General features: G+C 37.1%; 1 protein-coding gene across 6 annotated transcripts in view; it reads right to left on the reverse strand.

Moving 5' to 3' along the window:
- Nucleotides 1-23,140, reverse strand: part of PTPN12 (protein tyrosine phosphatase non-receptor type 12) — a 106,453-nt gene that overhangs the window by 30,505 nt on the left and 52,808 nt on the right. For all 6 annotated transcript variants that reach the window (XR_001823362.2, XM_017523144.2, XM_017523141.2 and 3 more), the window contains 4 exons: nt 17,719-17,790; nt 11,398-11,457; nt 8,554-8,696; nt 1,380-1,446 (listed from right to left, as the gene is read on the reverse strand). Coding sequence is in view for 5 of the 6 variants with exons in the window: in XM_017523144.2 (XP_017378633.1) it covers nt 1,380-1,446; nt 8,554-8,696; nt 11,398-11,457; nt 17,719-17,790 (342 nt within the window). In the remaining variant the exon portion in view is untranslated. The remainder of the gene's footprint in view (nt 1-1,379; nt 1,447-8,553; nt 8,697-11,397; nt 11,458-17,718; nt 17,791-23,140) is intronic.

Raw genomic sequence — 23,140 nt, forward strand, 5'->3', positions numbered from 1 at the left:
AAAAAAAAAAAAAAAATGGAGAGATGGCAGGGAAAAAAGAGAAATAAAAGGAAGAAGAAAGAAAAAGAAAAAATAAACATTTTATTAATTCTACTTTGTACAAGACAAAGATGGACAATTCATAAAAACTATAAAGTTAGAAGGATTAAAAGCACCTCCCTAGAAATGAACACATTATGAAACCAGCAAAAGAACCAAATGTATACAAAGTGGAGACTTGTTTTCCAAATCTATAATGAAGTCTGTATCTTATTTATCTATCTTCCACAGTACCAAACACTCTATCTTGGAAAAAGCAGTGGTAGGAGCAACAATCACAACAGCAACAGAAATAAACACTAACAATAAACTGGGTACTTGCTATTTAGCACACACAGTTCTGAAGACCTTTATCAAGGTTAATTTACTAATTCTTATGCATTTTACTATTATGATCCCTATTTTCTGATGAATAAATAGACACACAATGGGATTAGTATTTTGACCAACATCCCACAGCTAGTAAAGGAGGAAGCCAGAATTATCATCTCAGCATTTTGGCTCCAGTCAACATTCATAGACCACAATACTATCATGTCTCCAGCAGGCATAAATATGTACTGAATGAAATACACTTATACCTAGAATAAATATAAAAGGCAATAGGCCAGGTGCACTAGCTCACACCTGTAATCCCAGCACTTTGGAATGCCAAGGTGGGTGGATCACCTGAGGTCAGCAGCTTGAGATCAGCCTGGCCAACATCGTGAAACCCCATCTCTACTAAAAATACAAAAAAGTAGCCGAGCGTGGTGGCAGGCGCCTATAATCCCAGCTACTAGGGAGGATGAGGCAGAAGAATTGCTTGAACCCAGGAAGTGAAGGTTGCAATGAGCTGAGATCGCACCATTGCACTCTAGCCTTGGCAACAACAGTGAAACTCTGTCTCTAAAAAGGCAATGAAATTCAGTATTGGAAAAGTCAGTAACAGTTTATATCCTAATGCAAATATTCACTCACTTAGAACATTCTTACACTGTTGTCCAATGCATTATCTCAAGGCAATATGCAGCAATTATACCTTTTTTCTATCTTTCTTTTTTTAATCATTTTTACTTTTTAATTATTTTTAGAGACAGTGGTCTACCTATGTTGCCCAGGCTGGTCTTGAGCCCCTGGGCTCAAGCGATCCTCCCACCTTGGCCTCCCAAAGTTCTGGGATAACAGACATAAGCCACCAAGCCTGGCATTCATGATCTTTACTTCTTACTTAATAAAACTACTTCAGAAAATATCAGACATATAATAAAATATACACTATAATTTACTGCAATTAATGATTAAGTATGAAAACAGTAATAGATCAATTGGATATAATGCTACAAAAAAATTATTCTTACCCCAGCTTTTAGTAAATTCCATGTATAATCTATGGCACAAATGGCACCTGTTCTTCCACAGCCTGCACTAAGGATACAAAGTTTGAAAAAAATAATTTGATTTTTGTGACAAAAGAACTATAAAATAAATGTGGATGGATATGTTAATATTCGGAAACAAAAAAAATCATTTAAGAAGTTTGACAAAATTCTACTTAGCAAACAAAATACAACTTAAAGTATGTTCATGGCAAGATCTGTAACATAGTACACATAAACACTATGATTTTTTCTATACGTGCATACCTATGATGAAGTTTAATTTATAAATCAGACAAAAGAGATTAACAACAATAACTAGGAACAAACTAGAACAATTATAACAATCTGCCAGTATCACTTCTCTTGAGGTTTGGGCCATTATAAGTAAAATAAGGGACACCTGATCATAAGCATTAGGACATCATGACAGTCCATTTGATAACTGCAATGCCTACTGTGTGACTAATGGGCTGGTAGAGTCTACAGTGGACTATGGGATGATTTATTTCTCAGGCAGGACATACTTCCCCACACTTCTTAGAATGGTGCAGCATCTAAAACTTACAAATTGTTTACCTTTGAAATTTTCCATTTGATATTTTTGGACTATGAGTAACTGAGACTGAAGAAATTGAAGTTATCAATATGGAGGGCCTATTGTCTATCTTTTAAACATTTCATTTAAGGGGCTGGGCACAGGGGCTTATGCCTGTTGTCCCAGCACTTTAGGAGGCGAAGGCAGGAGGATCGCTTGAGCCTGGGAGATCAAGGCTGCAGTGAGCCATGATGGCACCAATGCCAGCCTGGCTAACAGTGCAAGTCCATCTCAAAAAAAAAAAAAAATTAATTTACAAACTTCCAAGAGTAAGTGACTAAGAATAGCTACTAAGCCGTGGCTCTGGAAGTCTAATGCTACATCAGAAAACCTAACTAGCTGACAACACCCTTGCAGAGACATATTTATTCTATGTTCAAGATGGCTCTTGTGGCTGGGCGCAGCAGCTCATGCCTATAATTCCAGCACTTTGGGAGGCCTAGGCAGGTGGATCACTTGAGGTCAGGAATTTGAGACCAGCCTGGCCAACATGGTTGAAACCCTATCTCTACTAAAAAACACATAGTAGGCTGGGTGGGTGGCAGGCACATGTAATCCCAGCTATTTGGGAGGCCGAGCCAGGAGAATAGTTTGAATCTGGGAAGTGGTGGTTGCAGTGGTCCAAGATCACACCATTGCACTCCGGCCTGGGTGACAAGAGCAAAACTCCATCTCAAAAGAAAAAAAAGATGTTATTGTTTTAGAGTACAGAGGAAATATCGCCATCATTTCAATCTATAGAAGGTATAGGAAAGGTGCAGAATGCTACAAGCCCTAAAAAATAGATGGAGCAACAGCAGCGATTTCACCAAAAGAACAAGACAATGATATGCTCTCATATCCCAAAAAACTAATGGGAGCTGAGGAATGTAGAGTAACATACCACAGGTTTTTTATTTTAAAACATGACAGGCTGGGTGAGGTTGCTCACAACTTTAATCTCAGCACTTTAGAGGCCAACGTGGGTGGATCACCAGAGGTCAGGAGCTGTAGACCAGCCTGGCCAACATGGTAAACCTTGTCTCTACTAAAGATACTAAAAAAATTAGCCAGGCATGCTGGTGGGAACCTGTAATCCCAGCTACTTGGGAGGCTGAGGCAGGAGAATCACCTGAACCTGGGAGGCAGAGGTTGTAGTGAGCCAAGATCACGCCATTGCACTCCAACTTGGACAACAGAGTGAGACTCCGTCTCAAAAAAAAAAGAAAGAAAGAAAGAAAGAAAGAAACACATGACAAAAATATTTGAAAGCAACTGCTTCTCAACTCAAAAAAGGCTTAGGCTCCTTAGAATTGAAAATCACTATGAGTAATGATGTTACTGACATCACCGGAATGATCTTTGGCAAAAAACTCCACAAAGTTGCATAGCATTTTAATTCCTATTTTGAAACATACCTATCAGTAGTTTGTTAAACATGTAACCTAAAAATTCCTGATACAAGTACACTATCAGCAACCTAGGATGAGTTTTTAAAACTCTTAATAATAAACACCAATTATATTAATTTTTAGTTGTTGATACATTTGTGAAATTCTGTGCATCAAAACACAGAATTTTAGTTGAGTTACTAGGTATAAATTATATATATCTAAACTTGTATGATAATATAAAAATACAGATAACCAGATCAATGAAACACAATAGAAAGTTCAGGAACAGATCTAACTACATGTAATATTTCTTACATAATGGTGAATTCTCCAGAGGAGATTAGAACATTCAATAAGTGGCACAGGAAAAGTTAGCTATTAATGAAGAGCAAAAATTAAATTCTGATCACATGCCTTAACTATAAAAAACTTCCAGATGGATAAAAATGTTAAAAAGTAAATATATGAAAGTACTGAAAATACATGCAAAATAACTTTCCCTAACTATTGTGTTAGGGAAAGACTTTCTATGTATATCTCATTGGAAGAAAACTGTAAATATATCTCAACAGACAAAAATCATTCAAAACGCTGACACGACAATGTAAAACTTATGTATGTCAAACAGGCAGAAGACAGGAAAAACCATGTTACTTACAACATGACTAAAAGTTAATATCCTCAATATATAAAGAATTTGTATAATTATTAAAAGATGAGGCTGGGTGCAGTGGCTCATGCCTATGATCCCAAGCTTTGGGAGGCCAAGGTAGGCAGATCACCTGAGGTTGGGAGTTCAAGACCAGCCTGACCGACATGGAGAAACCCCAACTTTACTAAAAAATACAAAATTAGGCGGGCATGGTGGCTCATGCCTGTAATTCCAGCTACTTGGGAGGCTGAGGCAGGAGAATAACTGGAACCCAGGAGGCAGAGGTTGTGGTGAGCCAAGATCATGCCATTGCACTCCAGCCTAAGCAAAGAGAGTAAAATTCTGGCGCAAAATAATAATAATAATAATAATAATAATAATAATAAAGATGAATGTCTGCTATATAATAGTAGGCAAAGCATACAAACAAGTAATTCACAGAAGAATATAAACAAGGAAGAAAAAAAAAACCCTTGCCTTTCACACAGGCATTTAAAGAGAAAACAAAGGCCAGGCATGATGGCTCACACCTGTAATCCCAGCATATGGAAGGCCAAGGCAGGCAGATCACAAGGTCAGAAGTTCAAGACCAGTCTGGCCAACACAGAGAAACCCCATCTCTACTAAAAATACAAAAAATTAGCTGGGTGTGGTGGTGCGTCTGTAATCCCAGCTACCTGGGAGGCTGAGGCAGGAGAATCACGTGAACCCGGAAGATGGAGGTTACAGTGAGCCAAGATCATGCCACTGCACTCAAGCCCAAACAACAAAGCAAGATTCCATCTCAAAAAAAAAAAAAAAAAAAAAAAAAAAAAGGCAAACAAAAAGATAACACACAGTAGTAGGGAAGGTATAGGAAATAGGTACTCCCACATACTGCCAGTTGTAGCATTAAGTGGCATCAATTTTCTAGATAGCACATTAAAAAATACTCATTAAAATACTTTAAAAGTTTATATCCTTTAACCAAGAAATCTCACTTCTGGATATTTATCCAATAATAAATTTATCCTAATAACTGCAGATGTGCTCAAAGATTTAACAACAAGACTGGCCAGTAAAGCAAATTAAAAACAGAGAGTGCCCACTGAGCACTTAAACTGTTGTTTAAAATAGATGAAAAAGAATGGGGAGAAAGGTAATAAATTAAATGGTAAAGAATAAAGGTTAAATATACAGTGCAGTTATAGCATACTGTAGAAGAATATTTATATGATCTAGAAAAATGTACATGACACACTGAACGGGGAAACATTCTTTTAAAACAATACTATATATATAGGCCAGGAGTAATGGATCACGCCTGCTATCCCAGCACTTTGGGAGGCCAACGCGGGTGCATCACCTGAGGTCAGGAGTTGGAGACCAGCCTGGTCAACATAGTGAAACCCTATCTCTACTAAAAATACAACAATTAGCTGGATGTGGTGGCATGCGCCTGTAATCCCACCTACTCAGGAGGCAGAGACAGGAGAATCGCTTGAACCCAGAAGGCGGAGGTTGCAGTGAGCCGAGACTGTGCCACTGCACTCCAGCCTGGGCAACAAGAGCAAAACTGTCAAACAAAACAAAACAATACCATACACAAACATACACACTGAAAGGACACATTTTTGAGTTTTAACAATGGTTATCTCCAGCGGAACTAGTGGAAAGAAAAAGAATTTCCTTCCTTTTATGGATGTGTTTTCTAAGTCATTACAGTTAACAAATTGTTTTGGTTGTTTAAAAATATTTAACGATCAATTTATTTTTTGATGAAAAGCCTTCCTATACAAATGGATTTATGATTGAACAGGAAATAATTTTAACTAACTTGTAAGAAGTGAAAGCAATTTATCTTTTAATTCTATAATTAAACATATTATTTTTAACTAGTCAATCCTACTTAATTAAATGGTCAACTAACCCCTGAATTAACCACAGAAAAAAATTGTGTGTATTTTTTTTTTTGAGACAAAGTCTCACTGTTGCCCAGACTGGAGTGCAGTGGTGTAATCTCAGCTCACTGCAGCCTCCACCTCCCAGGTTCAAGTGACTCTCTTGCCTCAGCCTCCTAAGTAGCTGGAACTACAGGTACACGCCACCTCACCCAGCTAATTTTTGAATTTTTACTAGAGAAGAGGTTTCACCATGTTGACCAGGATGGTCTCTATCGCTTGACCTCATGATCCACCCACTCGGCCTCCCAAAGGGCTGGGATTACAGGTGCAAGCCACTGCGCCTGGCCAGAAAAAAGTTGTTTTAATGAACCAAGTTGTTAACTGACTCCCACATCTCTACTAGCAACTTACTTTCCTGGTCCATAAATAAAAAGCAGCCCTTTTACTTCATTAATTATAAGCATTACAATCAGACCAAGTGAATAAGAAAACTATCTTCAGTGCTTCAACTCCACTGAAAAAATATTTTAACTATGTAAATAATCAAAAACAAACCTCTAAGTTTGAAAAATCTCATTTACTTTTTATAACAAATGTGAATGCAGATAACAAGTACCTTAGAGAAATAAATTGATAGCAGTCTTATGAAATAAGTACTATGACTGTAAGGCTTTTAGAAGAATCTAATGTAAACTAAAAATTCAGAGTAGAAAAACTAAGGATTCAAGTAGCTTCTACTAGGTAGAAACCAATACCTATATAATAAAATTCCAAAAATTAGGTTTCAAAATACCCTATATATCATCCATATCATAATGATAATGATACCTATATTCTTTTTTTTAGGAGATAGGGTCTACTATGTCACCCAGGCTGGAGTGCAGAAGTGCAATCATAGCTTACTGCAGCCTCAAACTTCTGGGTTTAAGCAATCTTCCTGCCTCGGCCTCCCAAAGCATTAAGCCATTACACCCAGCCATGACCGCTATTGCAAACATTTAATATATTCTCGACTAATTAAATTTTGTGCTTTTCCTTTTAAAAGGGTATTTTCCATTACATTCCTAAATCCACAACACAAATTTATCTTTGCATTATGTACTGTACGTAATGTACACATACACCTATATGTGTATATATCTATTAGGTATATTTAGCTTTGTATTACATATTAATGTATTAGCCACATATTACATATTTAGCTTTGTACTATTTGTATCTTGAGAATGACCAGATGACAGAAATAAGCCAAAATGTTAGATCAAGAAAAATTGGTTATCTTAAACTGATTTCTCTTAGATAAAATTATATTAGAATTAACTCCCTTCTAGAATACTAAATTAACTGCCCCCCAAGAATAAATCATCTCATGTTCATTCAAAGGTAGAGTTGACATAATTTCTCAACCCATCTAAATCAGTAATTTTGCAAAACCTAACTGAACTTCAAACATTATTTGAATATACGAAAAGATTTCTATTGAGCAATTTAAAGTAGACACACCTATACTTGTACTTTCATATTCAGAGGTAGCTTACTTAACAAGGTCAGTAATCATTGAATTTTAATGTAATGCTTATAATGAAGTAATATACTATAAAACTTAATAAAAATTATCTCGTAAATGTGTATCAACAGTTTATATTACTTTGCTATGAAAATCCTGGCTGGCCAGGCACAGTGGCTCACATCTGTAATCCAAGCACTTTGGGAGGCTGAGGTGGGCGGATCATGAGGTCAGGAGTTTGAGACCAGTCTGGCCAATATGGTGAAACCCCAACTCAACTAAAAATACAAAATTATCCAAGTGTGGTAGTGTGCACCTGTAATCCTAACTACTTGGGAGGCTGAGGCAGAAGAATTGTTTGAACCCAGGAGGCAGAGGTTGCATTGAGCTGAGATGGTGCCACTGCACTCCAGCCTGGGCAACAGAGCAAGACTCTGTTTCAAACAAAAAAAAAAAAGAAAGAAAGTCATGTTGCCAGGCATAGTGGCTTATGCCTATAATCCCAAAGCTCTGGGAGAGCAAAGAAGGAGAATCACTTGAGGACAGAAGTTAGGATCTGCCTGAGCAACAGGGCAAAACCTGGTCTCTTAAAAAAAAAAAAAATTAGTTCGGTGTGGTAGCACATACCTGTAGTCCTAGCTACTTGGGAAGCTGAGGCAAAAGGATCACTTAAGGCCAAGAGTTCGAGTTTACAGTGAACTATGATTGTACCATTCCACTCCAGCTTGGGCAACAGAGCAATATCCTGTTTCTAAAAATCTCATGTCAGTGTTTATCAGGAATGAAATTGCTTGGTCATTGTTTCAGGGAAATGATTAAAAGGAAATACTACTATATTGACTTTAAAAAGTAGAGTATGATGAGCACCTGAGATTATATGCTCTAATCAGTGAACAGCAAAAATAATATGTTCCATAGCTTTCCACCATGTGAATACTATTTTCAGATAGATGATCCTGTTTTTATCCAACAATAAACAGTCTGTCAACCAGATTAGACCATGTCAATTTACAAGGCCCTAGTTATACCAAGGCTAGGAGAAATTCAAGATTACTATAATATTAATGCAGAAATAAAACCTTATGTAACATCAAACTTAAATCAAAATATTGTTATTTATAAACTTGGGAAATTCTTCTGTACCTGCAATGAATACAAATAGGAACATCTTCATGTTCTTGATATTTCCTCATTAAGCTTATCATGTCCAGAATAGAATCAAACGATGAAGGAACATCATGGTCTGGCCAGTTCACATAATGAAACTGATACAGCCTACGAGATTCCTTCGAGAAAAACAGAAAGTCAACAATTAGGAAAATAGTTCGCAAAATTTAAAGCTGCACCTCTCATTTAACTGCCATTTCTAAGAAATTTGTGTGGCATTTAGCACTGCTTTTAAAAAATCCCAAATAAATAATAGCCGACACTTCTTGACTATTTACCACATGCCAAGTATCTAAGGGCTTCACATGTAACAATTCATTTAATTTCCATGAGGAAAATACTGTTAATACTACCCTCATTTTATAACTGAGACACACAGTTAAAATAACTTGCCCGAAGTTTCGTAAGAAGTGACAAATGTGGGCTCTAAACCAGGCAGTTCTACTTCCAGAGCATGTACTTTAAACATTACACTATATATACTATTTAACTAATCCACACTATTAAATGGATAAACAATATACCACAACCACTATGTTAGAGTAATATCCATTGTAATTAGAAGACTAATAGAACATTAACTCAAAACGAACTGAGAGATGAATCTGTCCAATCCTAGGCTCACTTGTCTTCTTACAAATTAGTGGTTCTCAATGTATGGTTTGGGTAACTCCCCCCCACTTTTTAGGGGGTCTATGAGCTTTCAATAATTTTCAGTATTATACTAAAATGTTACTTGCCTTATTCCTTAACGGGCAATATAATATATGCTTATATATTCATGTTTTAAAAAAATTTCTCAGTTTTAATATCAAATCTAGTACATACTGAAAGATACAACCCACAGAAACAAAAACTCTTTAGGATCCTCAGTAACTCTGAAGAATGTAAAGGAGTATGGACGATAAATCTTTTTTGAGAATGGTTATTGTAAAGCAATATTCGGAATCTAACAGCAACACTCAGAATCTAAGCAAAACCATTCTCAAATTCTACTTAAAAGCTTCTGTATCTTTATCTATGTGCAATGGACATAATAGTATCTGGATAATATGCAGTTAGGAGAATTGAGATGTCTGATCTACCACAGAAATTCAAAAAGGTACTTATTATTATTACTGTAGATTAAAAAATTAGCAACCAGGCCAGACTCAGTGGCTCACACCTGTAATCCCAACACTTTGGGAGGCCAACACAAGAGGCAAGAAGATCACTTAAGGCCAGGAGTTTGAAAGCAGCCTAAGCAACACAGCAAGTCTGCATTTCTATAAACTATAAAAAATTTAACTGGGTTTGGTGGCTCATGCCTGCAGTCTCATATACTCAGAAGGCTGAGGTGGGAGGACTGCTTGAGTTCAGAAGTTCAAGTCCAGCCTGGGCAATATATAATGAGACCTTGCTGCATTTAAAAAAAAAAAAAAAAAAAAAAAAAAAAAAAGAAAGGTAGGGGTGGGTGGAGTAGTGAGCCTCAACTAAAAAGAATATATATCTAAATGAAGACTTAGCTTTGATGGTGATTTTTCTTTAACAAATTGTAAACCAGTAAAACAGGGTAATAATTATATAAACAATGCAATAATCTGCTTACTGTAATAGAGGAAAAATATTTGCAGCAAAGAAGGCATAACTAGTCCAAATTTAATAAATTTAGGGAATGCTATAATTAACATTATTTTATTATGTAATGTGATAAGCAGAAATGTCAAGATACTAAATAAAATTATTACACTCCCATTTTCGTCTTCGTAACTAAAAAATCAGTAAATTTACTTAACTATGTTAAATAACATGGTATGCTATTTATATAGCTTCTTTATTTTTTCGGTAGCCAAAAGTTTATTAGTTTGCAAAAACATGCTTTAAAAATAAAAATTCCGGATACTTTTTTTACTTACAAAAAAACCTATAAAGCAGATATAAAGCAAAACAATTTTCTAGCAAACCCATTTTACCAAATAAAACATTTAGGCAGTAAGGATTATGGTTTCTATTTTATTTTTTTAAATTTATTTTATTTTTTGAGACAGAGTCTTGCTCTGTTGCCCAGGGTGGAGTGCAGTGGCACACGGAGACAGGTTGCAGTGAGCCAAGACTGCACCACTGCACCATCTCCCAGGCTCAAACAATTCTCCTGCCTCAGCCTTCTAAGTAGCTGGGATTATAGGTGTGCACCACCACGCCCGGTTATTTTTGTTATTTTTTTCGTAGAGATGGGGCTTTGCCATGTTGGCCAGGCTAGTCTTGAACTCCTGGCCTCAAGTGATCTGACCGCCTCAGCCTCCCAAGGTGCTGGGGATTTCAGGCATGAGCCACCACAACTGGCCTCAACTTTTATTTCAGATTAAAGGGTACATGTGCAGGTCACACAGGTATATTGTATAACACTGAGGTCTGGGATACAAATGATCCTATCACCCAGGTATTAGGCATACTACCCAGTATGTGGTTTTTCAGTCCATGCTCCCCTCCCTCTGTATATCTTCTCTTTGAAAACTATTCTCAAAACTGCTTTTGAGAAAGAGTCTTGTTCTGTTGCCCAGGCTGGAATGCAGTGGCACAATTAAGGCTTACTGAAGACTCAATCTCCTGGGCTCAGCCTTCTGAGTGAGTGGGACTATGGATACATGCCACCATGCCTGGCTGACTTTTTCCTTTTTGTAGAGAGAAGATCTCACTATGTTGCCCAGACTAGTCTTGAACCCCTGGTCTCAAGTCACCCTTCAGCTTCAGTCTCCCAAAGTGTTTGGAATACAGGCATGAGCCACTGCACCCAGCCTGGAAACTATTCTTAGAGACAGTCTATAAATAGAAAGTACCTACATTTTGAAATTCAAGTAAGAGTGTCCTAATGAAGTAGTCTGTTCTTGCTTGTTCATCCTCCTAAATAAAGAGAAACATTTGTAAGTCAGTGAAAACATCAAAACAAAAAGACACATCAAAACAAATAAAATACGTGTATTAAAGTCCACAACATAAAATCAACCTTTAAAATTCCAGATGTACCTGACAATTACTTAAAAAATTCTAAAAGTCATCAATTTGTAGACGTTTGAGGTGACAGACATGCTAATTATCCTGATTTGATCATTCCACATTGTAAATTATACATATATGTACCAAAATCACACTGTACCCCATTAATAAGTATAGATATTATAAGTCAATTAAAAATAATAATGAAGGGAAAAAAAGATCTAGTAAGCCATGAAAAGACATGGGTGAACCCTAAATGCACATTACTAAGTGAAAGAAGCCAATATGTAAACACTGCATACTGTATGATTCAAACTATATGACTTCTGTGCTGGGAGCAATGGCTCAAACCTATAATCCCAGCACTTTGGGAGGCCAAAGTAGGTGGATCACTTGAGGTCAGGAGTTTGAGACCAGCCTGGCCAACATGGTAAAACCCCATCTCTACTAAAATACAAAAATTAGCTGGACATGGTGGGACACACCAGTAATCCCAGCTACTCAAGGAGGCTGAGGCAGGAGAATCACTTGAACCCAGGAGGCAAAGGTTACAGTGACCTGAGATATTGCCGCTGTACTCCAGCCTGGGTGACACAGGGAGACTCCGTCTCAAAACAAACAAACAAAAACAAACTATGTGACTTCTGGAAAAGGCAAAACTATGGAGACGGTAAAAATAGTGACTACCTAGGTTTGGGAAAAGGGTGAGAGGAATGAATGAACAGGTGGAGCACAGGACTTTGAGAGCAATGACACTATTCCGTATGATACTACAATGGTGGATACACGTCATCAAATATTTGTCCAACACGCAGAATGTGTAACAAGAATGAACCCTAAAGTTACTGTGAACTCTTGCTAATAATGACTTGTCAATGTAGGTTTGTGAACTGTAACAAAGGGACTGCTCTGGTAGGGAATGTTGATCCTGAGAGGGCTATATGTGTGGAGGCAGGGTATATATAGAAAAATCTCTCTACCTGCCTCTCAATTTTGCTGTAAACCTAAAACTGTTCTAAAAAAAAGGCTGGGGAATGGTGGCTCATGCCTGTAATACGAGTACTTTGGGAGGCTGAGGTAGGTGGATTGCTTTAGCCTAGGAGTTCAAAACCAGCCTAAACAACATGGCAAAACATTTGTCTCCACAAAAAAAAAAACCCCACAAAAATTAGCTGAGGACTGAGGCACAGGCTTGTGGGCTCAGCTACTTGGGAGGTTGAGGTGGGAGGAACACTGAGTCCAGCAGTGAGGCCAAGGCTACAGTGAGCTGTGACCACGCCAATGCATTCCAGTCTGGGTGACATAGTGAGACTGTTTCAAAACAAAAAACTAAAGAAAACCTTAAACAAAACAAAGTCTCCTACCAGAAAATTCTATCAGACAGACCCAAACAATATGTACAAATAAGCAAAGTGAATTTGAGAATGGAGTTAAAATACTTATATAGGCCAGGCATGGTGGCTCATGCCTGTAATCCCAGCACTTTGGAAGGCCAAGGCAGGTGGATCATTTGAGGTCAGGAGTTCGAAACCAGCCTAGGCAACATAGTGAAACCCCATCTCTACTAAAAATAGAAAAATTAGCTGGACATGATGGCTATTCAGCTATTCAGGAGGCTGAGGCAGAAGAATCATTTGAACCCAGGAGGCGGAGGTTGCAGGGAGGCGAGATTGTGCCAGCCTGGGCGACAGAGTGAGACTCTGTCTCCAAAACAAACAAACTTGTATGTACAGTTAAAAAAAAAAAAAAATCAGTTTGCTTATGTGAGTTTTACTTATACCTATAAAAAAAAAGTGTCTAAACAATTAGGCATCTATTATCCAATAAAATATTTGCAAAGTAGTAACCACCCCCAGAATCATGTCACAAAAATAATACAAACAGAATGTCATTCCTCATTATCAACCACCATATACCATCTTCAACCATTTCACCTTTCCATAATGCATGATTTTCCCTAACATTCAAGTTTCAATTAACTAGATAGCAACTGAAGAAGGAAGGGGGAAGAATACTCCAAATTATCATTATTATTATTGTGGTTGACGATAACATAGCCACTTTAAAGGTTTCTTACTGTAATTTAATCAAAGTATTAATCTGTACCAGACTACCACTAAACAAATTGTTACTTATTGATTAAAACCACAGATAGTTTAGAACAGGTATTATGAAGAACAATAGTGTATGTTGTTTTATTAATAAAAATAATACTCATTATTGCACCTGCCTTTTTTTTAGACAGACTCTCACTTTGTCGCCAGGCTGGAGTGCAGGCACACGATCTTGGCTCACTGCAACCTCTGACTCCCTGGTTCAATCAATTCTCCTGCCTAAGCATCCTAAGTAGCTGGGACTACAGGCACGCACCACCATGCCCAGCTACTTTTTGAAATCACAGTAATTTACTTTGAACTTTTCACATAATATTTGAACTTTTTCAAATAATATTTCTGTAAAGGACCATACAGTAAATGTTTTTGGCTTTTTTGGACCATAAAAGTCTTTGTCTATCCAACTTTGCTATTGTGATAGACAAATCCATAAATTAATGGGCAAAGAATGTGTTCTAATAAAACTTTATTTACAAAACAGGCAGTGGGCTAGACGTGACCCTTAGGTAGTATGCTGATATCTAATCTAAGTGGCTACATGTGGCAACATGTGATTGCACTCCTGCTAACCAGTCTTCACCCTTACAATACCACTTTACCCTTGTCCTCATCCCACATCAATAGAGTTCCAGAAAAGACTGTCACTTCTCAGTCTCAAACTGCCTGCCAAGTAGTCAAGTGACTTGCTATGATTATTTTTACCAACATGCTTTCTATTTATAAATTTGATTTTTGTTTGCAACTAAGTCCATGATAACAAATCCTGAGTTGTCTGAAACAATTACAAGACAACAAATTACCTTCCAATTTTAAATCATCAAAAAAATATTTCTTCAGTATGAGTCAACCCTGGCTGACAAATTAAACCAGTCATTACTAACCAAGTCGAACCACTTATCTAGAGGCCTTAGAAGTTATCTACTTTTTTCCTTTTAATAAAACTTTCTCCATTTTTTTTCTTTGTGAACCATTTATAGAGATATATCTTTTAGTTTAATTGAAAAACCATCCCCTAAAGAATCAATTCATTTTCTAAGTTATAAAACTATTGCATTCTTCCCTATCCATTATTATAAATTGTTGGACATTCTTGACTCCAAAATGTTCAAAAATTTCAAGCTGGTTTGTTGCTGAATGTTAAGTACTGTATTTTCACTTGAATTGCAATATTCACTATAGTTATCCTATTACATCTAAATTTACAAATGTTTGGCTGGATGTGGTGGCTCGTGCCTGTAGTCCTAGTACTTTGGGAGGCCAAAGCGGGAAAACTGCTTGAGCTCAGGAGTTCAAGACCAGTCTGGGCAACATAGGGAGACCCCGTCTCTACAAAAAATACAAAAATTAGTTTTAGTTCATGCCAGTAGCCCCAGCTACTAGAGAGGCTGAGGTAGGAGAATTGCTTGAGCCTGGGGGACTGAGGCTGCAGTGGGCCATGATCACACCACTGCGCTCCAACCTGGGTGGCAGAGAAAAATCCTGTCTCAAAAAGATATATACAAATAAATAAAACTTAAAAAATAAATAAATTTACAAATGTCCAAAACAACCACACTACACAGAACTAGGTTTCTACACTGTCGTGAAATCTAATTACAGAATTCTTTCTGGATTGGTGAAGGAGGGTTGGCGTTTCTTCACTGAAGTAGACAGTGTGGTGTGTATTGGATATTATTCATGCCAAATAAAATAAAATGCAGTAGGATTTTTAACATTTTTTAAAATGTTAAAAATGTCTGTTTTGCCCAGGCTAGTCTCAAACTCCTGGACTCAAAGCAATCCTCCCCACCTTAGCCTCCCAAAATGCTGGGATGACAGGCGTGAGCCACAGCGCCTGGCCTAAAAGTTTTACACTTACCCCCACAAATAGTTAATTCTAATCAGCACCTTAAGAATACTGACTGAATATTACATCCAGAAAGTTCAATTGTGAGTTACAGTTAATATTACAGAAACAATATTGATTCATAAAGTAGACAGCATAATACAGATTCAGTTCTGTCCCTTTCTATGTCAACCTAGAAAGCACTAAACGTTGGGTATGTATGAGATAAATCTCTTAAGTATAACTAAGCCATAAAATTATGGAGTTCTTGAACTCAGCAATGACAAGTAAAACCACAGAAATTATATTTCATTTAATCATGGAAAACAAAGTCAAAAACAGAAACTCTGAGATAGGGAATGTGATAATTTTATCTGTCAACTTGGCTGGGTCACAGTGTGCCCAGAATATTTGGTCAAACATTATTCTAGTTATTTATGTGAGATTGTTTTTGGAGGGATTAACATTTAAATTGGTAGTCTCTGAGTAAAGCAAACTGTTCTCCATAATGTTGGTGAGCCTCATCTAATCTGTTGAAGGCCTGAATACAACAAAAGGGATCAACCTCCTGAAGCAAGACAGAATTCTCCAGCAGGCTGTCTTCATCTGCAACATTGGCTCATCCTGGTTCTATAACAGATTTTCAAACTAGAACTAAACATCAGCTGTCCTGGGTCTCCAGCTTATTCAGACTGGAACTGTAGCATTGGCTCTCTTGGATCTCCAGCCTACCCTGCAGATTTTGGACTTGCCAGCCTCCATAACTGCCCGAGCCAATTCCTCAAGATAAATCTCTTTAATTGTATTACACATGCACACAGATGTGTGCACACACACTCCTATTCTATTGGTTCTGTTTCTCTGGAGAACTCTAACATGGGCAAATTAATTTTTAAAAAAATTTGTTTGAGATGGAGTTTCGCTCTTGTCACCCAAGCTGTAGTGCAGTGGTATGATCTCAGCGCACTGCAACCTCCACCTCCCAGGTTCAAGCAATTCTCGTGCCTCAGCCTCCTGAGTAGCTGGGATTACAGGTGCATGCCACCACACCTGGCTAAGTGTTGTATTTTTTTTTTTTTTTTTTTTTGAGATTGGAGTTTTGCTCTTGTTGCCCAGGCTGGAGTGCAATGGTGCAATCTCAGCTCATCGCAACCTCTGCCTCCGGGTTCAAGTGATTCTCCTGCCTCAGCCTCCCGAGTAGCTGGGATTACAGGCATGCGTCCCCATGCCCAGCTAATTTTGTATTTTTAGTAGAGATGGGGTTTCCCCATGTTGGTCAGGCTGGTCTCAAACTCCTGACCTCAGGTGACCTGCCCGCCTCAGCCTCCCAAGGTGCTGGGATTACAGGTGTGAACCACTGTGCCCGGTCTTTAATTTTTGTATTTTTAGTAGAGATGGGGTTTTGCCATGTTGGCCAGGCTGGTCTCAAACTCCTGACCTCAAGTGATCCATCCGCCTCAGCCTCTCAAAGTGCTGGAATTACAGGCAGGAGTCACTGTGCCTGGCCTAGATTAATTAATTTTTATGTTGTGTTTAATTACAGTTTTTTTATGGCACCTAAAGTAAACTGTTGGTTCTATTTTAAAATTCACTGACATTTTTCTTCTTTGTGTCCATGTCTTCTATTTTTCCTATTCCTCTTATTTCCTTCACTGTTTTTGTTTTTTGGTTCATTTTCTCAGATTTTTGCTGTGTTAGCTTTTGAGCTTGAATTCAATTCATTTCCAAAGGTCATTACATAGTAAGAAAACATTTTAAGTTTCATATCAAATAATCTGCCAAAAAGGAACAATCTTTACTTCCAAGATGGCAGTTCTTAAACTTATCTTTATACATAATTATAACAATTTTTGAGAGCACAATACAGATATGAAGGGTTAATATGATACACTATACTCTAGTTATCAACTCTTTCCCATTTAATCAATTTGAAATGAATATGCTATTTCCAAATACTAAAAGCACAGTTGCTTCATTTAACACTATCAATTGATATACAAAGACTAACACAAAATTAATATAGTAAGATACAAGGAGAGTATACATTTATGAAGTCATCCCAAAAGTCTCCAAATTAAAAGCAGTATATAAAAAAATAATTTTTTAAAATGTAAGCACAGATTTGTGAGTCCTTGGTGTCTATAAACCTGGGTTCATACCACATTACAATTATTCATCAGTTTAGCTTGCCAATTTTCTGAAAAAAAGTTTTAAAAAACTGATACTTACACAAGAAATTTTAAATGGTGCAAATGTTATGGGGTCTTCTCCATACAAAGGCCAATAGCGCTCACATTTTTTCTGTCATACAAAGAAAAATTAGTAATTCATATAAGTTTTTATTAAACTGTTATAAATTATATTTTTGTGTACTGGGGTTCTGCTTGCCTCTAATTCCCCAAAACAGGAAAACTCACATTAGCAGGCAATGAGCTAAGAGGGCTTAGATTTACCCAATTATTTTTAAAGATAGGCTACTGTGTCTTCTCCAAGAATAGTAATAAAAACCCTACTGACTTAAGTGCGTAACTGTTCATTGCTATCTGCCAGGTCTACAAAGTAAACCAAAGATCCTCCTGTAGACAGAAAAATTAATTTTATAAAAGTATCTGGTACAAGGAGATTCATTTACTATAAAGGTTGCTAAGCAAGTTTTATTGCTTGTAACATGACAATATAAATATCTGTCTGAATTCTCATTAAATGTAAAATATGTAATGAAGTGGAAAGAGTAGTGTACTTGGAATCAGAAGAATTTTGCAAGTACTAATTCTACTGCTTTATTGACCTTTAGTTTCTTTATCTGTAAAAATAGAAATAATAATTCTTAATCTTACAGAGTTGTTGCAAGTTTATTAAATGAGAGTGTATTTTAAATGCACTATAGATGGTAAAACCCCTACACAAACATCATGTAAAATCGGATTTTAGCTATCTGATTTTATTTGAGAATACAGAAAGTATAGTATAATGTCTCCAAATTTCTGCAAATATACTAAATGGAATTATTACCTGTAGGCTGAATGAACTATAAGTTGACAGTAATGCTCACAGGGAAACAAAGTAAAACTGTCTGCTATGTTAGGTTAGCTATTATTGTAGAGGTTTAAAACCACTGGTAACTTCCAAATCTCATTTTCCAAGAGATGTTTATAGAACATGATAAAAATTCTTTTTTTTCAGATAGGGTCTTGCTCTGTCATCCAGATGGGAGTGTGCAATGGTACAATTATGGCTCACTGCAGCCTCTACCTTCTGGGCTCAAGTGATCCTCCCACCTTAGCCTCCTGAGTAGCTGAGACCACAGGTGTGTGCCACCACACCTGGCTTTTTTTTTTTTTTTTTTTAAGAAATTGAGGCCAGGTACAGTGGCTCATGCCTATAATCCCATATTCTGGGAGGCCAACGTGGGCGGATCATTTAAGGCAACGAGTTCAAAGACCAGACTGGCCAACATGGCAAAACCTTGTCTCTACTCAAAAATACAAAAAATTAGCCAGGTATGGTGGCACATGCCTTTAATCCCAGCTACTCAGGAGACTGAGGTATGAAAATTGTTTGAACCTGGGAGGTGGAGGTTGGAAACAGCTGAGATCACACCACTGCACTCAAGCCTGGGCATCAGAGTGAGACTCTGTCTCTCCCACCAAAAAAAGATAAAAAAAAAAATAGAGATGGGGTCTTGCCATGTTGCCAAAGCTGATCTCAAACTCATGGGCTCAAGCAATTCTCCCACCCTAGCCACCCAAGTAGCTGAGATTACAGGTATGAGCCACTGTACCTGGACCTTAAATTCTTTTTGAGAGTTTTAAAAAATTTAGTTTTTTAGAAATCTTTTACCTGACAAAACTTTAATACCTTGTAACAGATACAAAACAAGTTGTAAAGCTGGGCATGGTGGCTCACACCTGTAATCCCAGCACTTCAAGAGGCCAAGGTGGGCAGATCACGAGGTCAGGAGTTTGAGACCAGTCTGGCTAACATAGTGAAACCCCGTCTCTACTAAACATACAGAATATTAGCCAGGTGTAGTGGTATGTTCCTGTAATGCCAGCTACTCAGGAGGCTGAGGCAGGATAATCACATGAACCTGGGAGGCAGAGGCTACAGTGAGCCAAGATGATGCCATTGCACTCCAGCCTGTGCGACAATGCGAGACTCTGTCTCAAAAAAAAAAAAAAAAGGAAGAAAAAGAAAACAAGTTGCAGGAGATTAATTTAGGTAAGAACAGAAAGTGGTGTGACTAACAATGCCCCCAACTCAGACAAGCAGTAATAAGATTATATTGGTATTTATATTCCTAGTATAAAACTAATAATGATATTAAAAACTATGTATTAAATATCATATATGCATAATCTCTAACACTACAAAGTGGGTATTATTTTCTTTCGAATATGAGGAAACTGAAGCTCAGAATAAACTACTGCACCATGGTCAAAATGCTTGTAAAAGGTAGGTTTGTCAGATTTAATTATCTGTGCTTTTTCTACTAGGTCACATTCAAAGTCAAGATCAAAGTCAAGGTTATCGAATAACTTCATAGGTCCTAACTCACTCATAATCTATTACTAATAAGACACAATGAATCACAAAAACCTTCAGCTTCAAAAAAATTCTGCATCCAATACAACTTAATTTTTCATCAGTAACTACCACTGATATACAATATGAGCTTATTAATATAATGAAAAGAAAAATAAATCCTAAATCTTAACAGCAACTTAAAACATTAGGTGAACGACATTTAAACTCTCTAAGACAATTGATTAACAATATTAACGTACATACTGACAACACTTAAATAGATAATTTGATTACATAATAATTTGTTTTTATATTTTCTAATTTTATTCACTTTCTGTCCAACATTATTTCATACTGATAAAGGAAATAGTTGGGAGTAATGGAATCAACTAAGCCTTCCCAATTATTAATGTAACAACTGAAAGATGTATCTTTTGCAATATATTGCTCACTGAAAAAATTAACATATTTATAAATCAAAGATACAAAATAAATGAATTTTACTTCTACATAGCATAAAAATACCAATGTTAGAAAATCAGGGTAAGAAACTATCTTCTCTCAGCTTCGAAGACAGGAAACAAGCAAAATACATTGTGGTATTAGCAAATAGACTAATCGAAATATTCAGGCCAGGTGTGGTGGCTCATGCCTGTAATCCCAGCACTTTGGGAGACAGAGGCGGGTGATCACCAAAGGTCAGGAGTCCAAGACCAGGTTGGCCAACATGGTGAAACCCCATCTCTACTAAAACTACAAAAATTAGCTGGGCCGTGGTGGCAGGTACTTGTAATCCCAACTACTTGGGAGGCTGAGGCAGGACAATCACCTGAACCTGGGAGATGGAGGTTGCAGTGAGCAGAGATTGCACCACTGCACTCTAGTTTGGGCGACACGGCAGGACTCTGTCTCACCATCTCAAAACAAACAAAAATTCAAACTACATATTAATGATAACCAGATTTTATTTCATGTATTTTCACTTGTTCAATCTTATTCTTATTTAAAAAGGCCTCTATTTTAGTCCATAGATGGCATTCTACTTACAACACCACTGATCATTTGAAGATTACTAAGTAATAATACATAATTGTAATTATTATTGTAATTATTGTAATAATAATTGTAATAATTATTGTAAGTACAGGTATGCCTCATTTTACTGTGTTTCTCAGACATTGCATATTTTACAAATTGAAGTTTTGAGGCAACCCTGCACCAAGCAAGTATATTGGTATCCTTTTTTCAACAGCACGTGCTCATTCAGGTCTGTGCCACATGTTGGTAACCCTTGCAGTATTCCAAACCTTTTCATTATGATGGTATCTGTTACTGTAATCTGATCAGTGACATCTGAAGCTACTACTCTAATTGTTCTGGAGTGCCACAAATTGCTCGCATATAAAATGGCAAACTTAATCAACAGATGTTGTGAGCGTTGTCACTGTTCCATTGACAAGTTTTTGTACCATCTCTCTTCCTCTCCTTGAGCTTTCCTATTTCCTGAGACACAGTACTGAAATAAGACTAATAACCCCACAATGGCCTCAAAGTGTTCAAGTGAAAAGAGTAACATACTTTTCACTTTAAATAAAAAATCTAAAAATGATTAAGCTTAGTGAGGAAGGCATGTCAAAAACTGACACAGGCAGAAAGGTAGGCTTCATGTATTAGCCAAGTTTAGAATGCAAAGGGAAAGTTCTTGAAGGATATTAAAAAGCTACTCAGGGAAATACTCAAACAATTGAGTAGGTCAAACAGCCTATTACTTACATGGAGAAAGCTTTAGTAGTCTAGATAGAACATCAAACCAGCTACAACATTCCTATAAGCCAAAGCCTAATCCAGAGCAAAGCACTAACTCCCTTAATTTCTATGAAGCATGAGGAAGCTGTAGAAGGGAAGTTAGAAGCTAGCAAAGACTAGTTCATGAGTTTTAAGGACAGAAGCTGCTCCCATTACATGAAAGTGCAAGATGAAGCACCAAATTATGACGTAGAAACTGCAGAAAGTTATCCAAAGATCTAAGCTAAGAGCACTGATGAACCAAGCTATACTAAATGACATATTTTCAGTGTGGATGAAACAGCCTTATATTGAAAGAAGATGCCATCTAGGACTTTCAGAGCTACAGAAAAGAAGTCAATGTGTAGCTTCAAAGCTTCAAAGGACATGCTGACTCTCTTGCTAGGGGTTAATGCAGCTGGTGACATTAAGTTGAAGCCAATGCTCATTTACCATTCTGAAAATCCTAGGGGCTCTAAAATCATGCAAAATGTACTCTGTCTGTGCTCTATAAATAGAATAAGGGCCTGGATGTCAGCACATCTGTTTACAGCATGCTTTTTTTTTAACCCCACCCCAGCCCATCCCTACAGCACGGTTTAATATTTTAAGCTCACTACTGGGGACTACTGCTTGGAAAAAAAAAAAGATTCCTTTCAAAATATTACTGTTTACAATGCACCTAAAAGCTCTGATGGACATGTACAAGGAGATTAATGATAATTTCATGCCTGCTAATACAACATCCATTCTGCAGCCAGATCAAGGAATAATTTCAAATTTCAAGTCTTATTATTTAGAAACATATTTTGTAAAGCTAAAGCTGCCATAGATAATGATTACTCTGATGGATCTAGAGAAAGTGAACTGAAAACCCCCTGCAAAGGATTCAGCATTCTAGATGCTATTAATTATATTCATGATTCATGGGAGGAAGTCAAAATATCAACATTCACACAAGTTTGGAAAAAGTTGATTCCAAATCTCGTGATAACTCTGAGGGGGAGTTTAAGACCTTATAAGAGGAAGTAACTGCAAATGTGGTGGAAACAGCAAGAGAGCTAGAAGTGGAGCCTGAAGATGGAACTGAATTGCCACAATCTCATGATAAAACCTGGAATAGATGAGGAGTTGCTTCTTACGGATGAGAAAAAAAGTGGTTTCTTGAGAAGGAATCTAGTTTTGATGAAGATGCTGTGAACAAAGTTGAAATGACAACAAAGGATTTAGTTGATAACCACCAACTTAGTTGGTAAAGCAGTGCAAGAGTTTGGAAAGACAGGCTCCAATTTTGAAAGCAGTTCTACTATAGGTAAAATGCTATTAAACAGCACGGCAT

This window comes from Cebus imitator, unplaced genomic scaffold, assembly GCF_001604975.1.
Source record: "Cebus imitator isolate Cc_AM_T3 unplaced genomic scaffold, Cebus_imitator-1.0 Scaffold26, whole genome shotgun sequence".
Classification (NCBI taxonomy): domain Eukaryota; kingdom Metazoa; phylum Chordata; class Mammalia; order Primates; family Cebidae; genus Cebus; species Cebus imitator.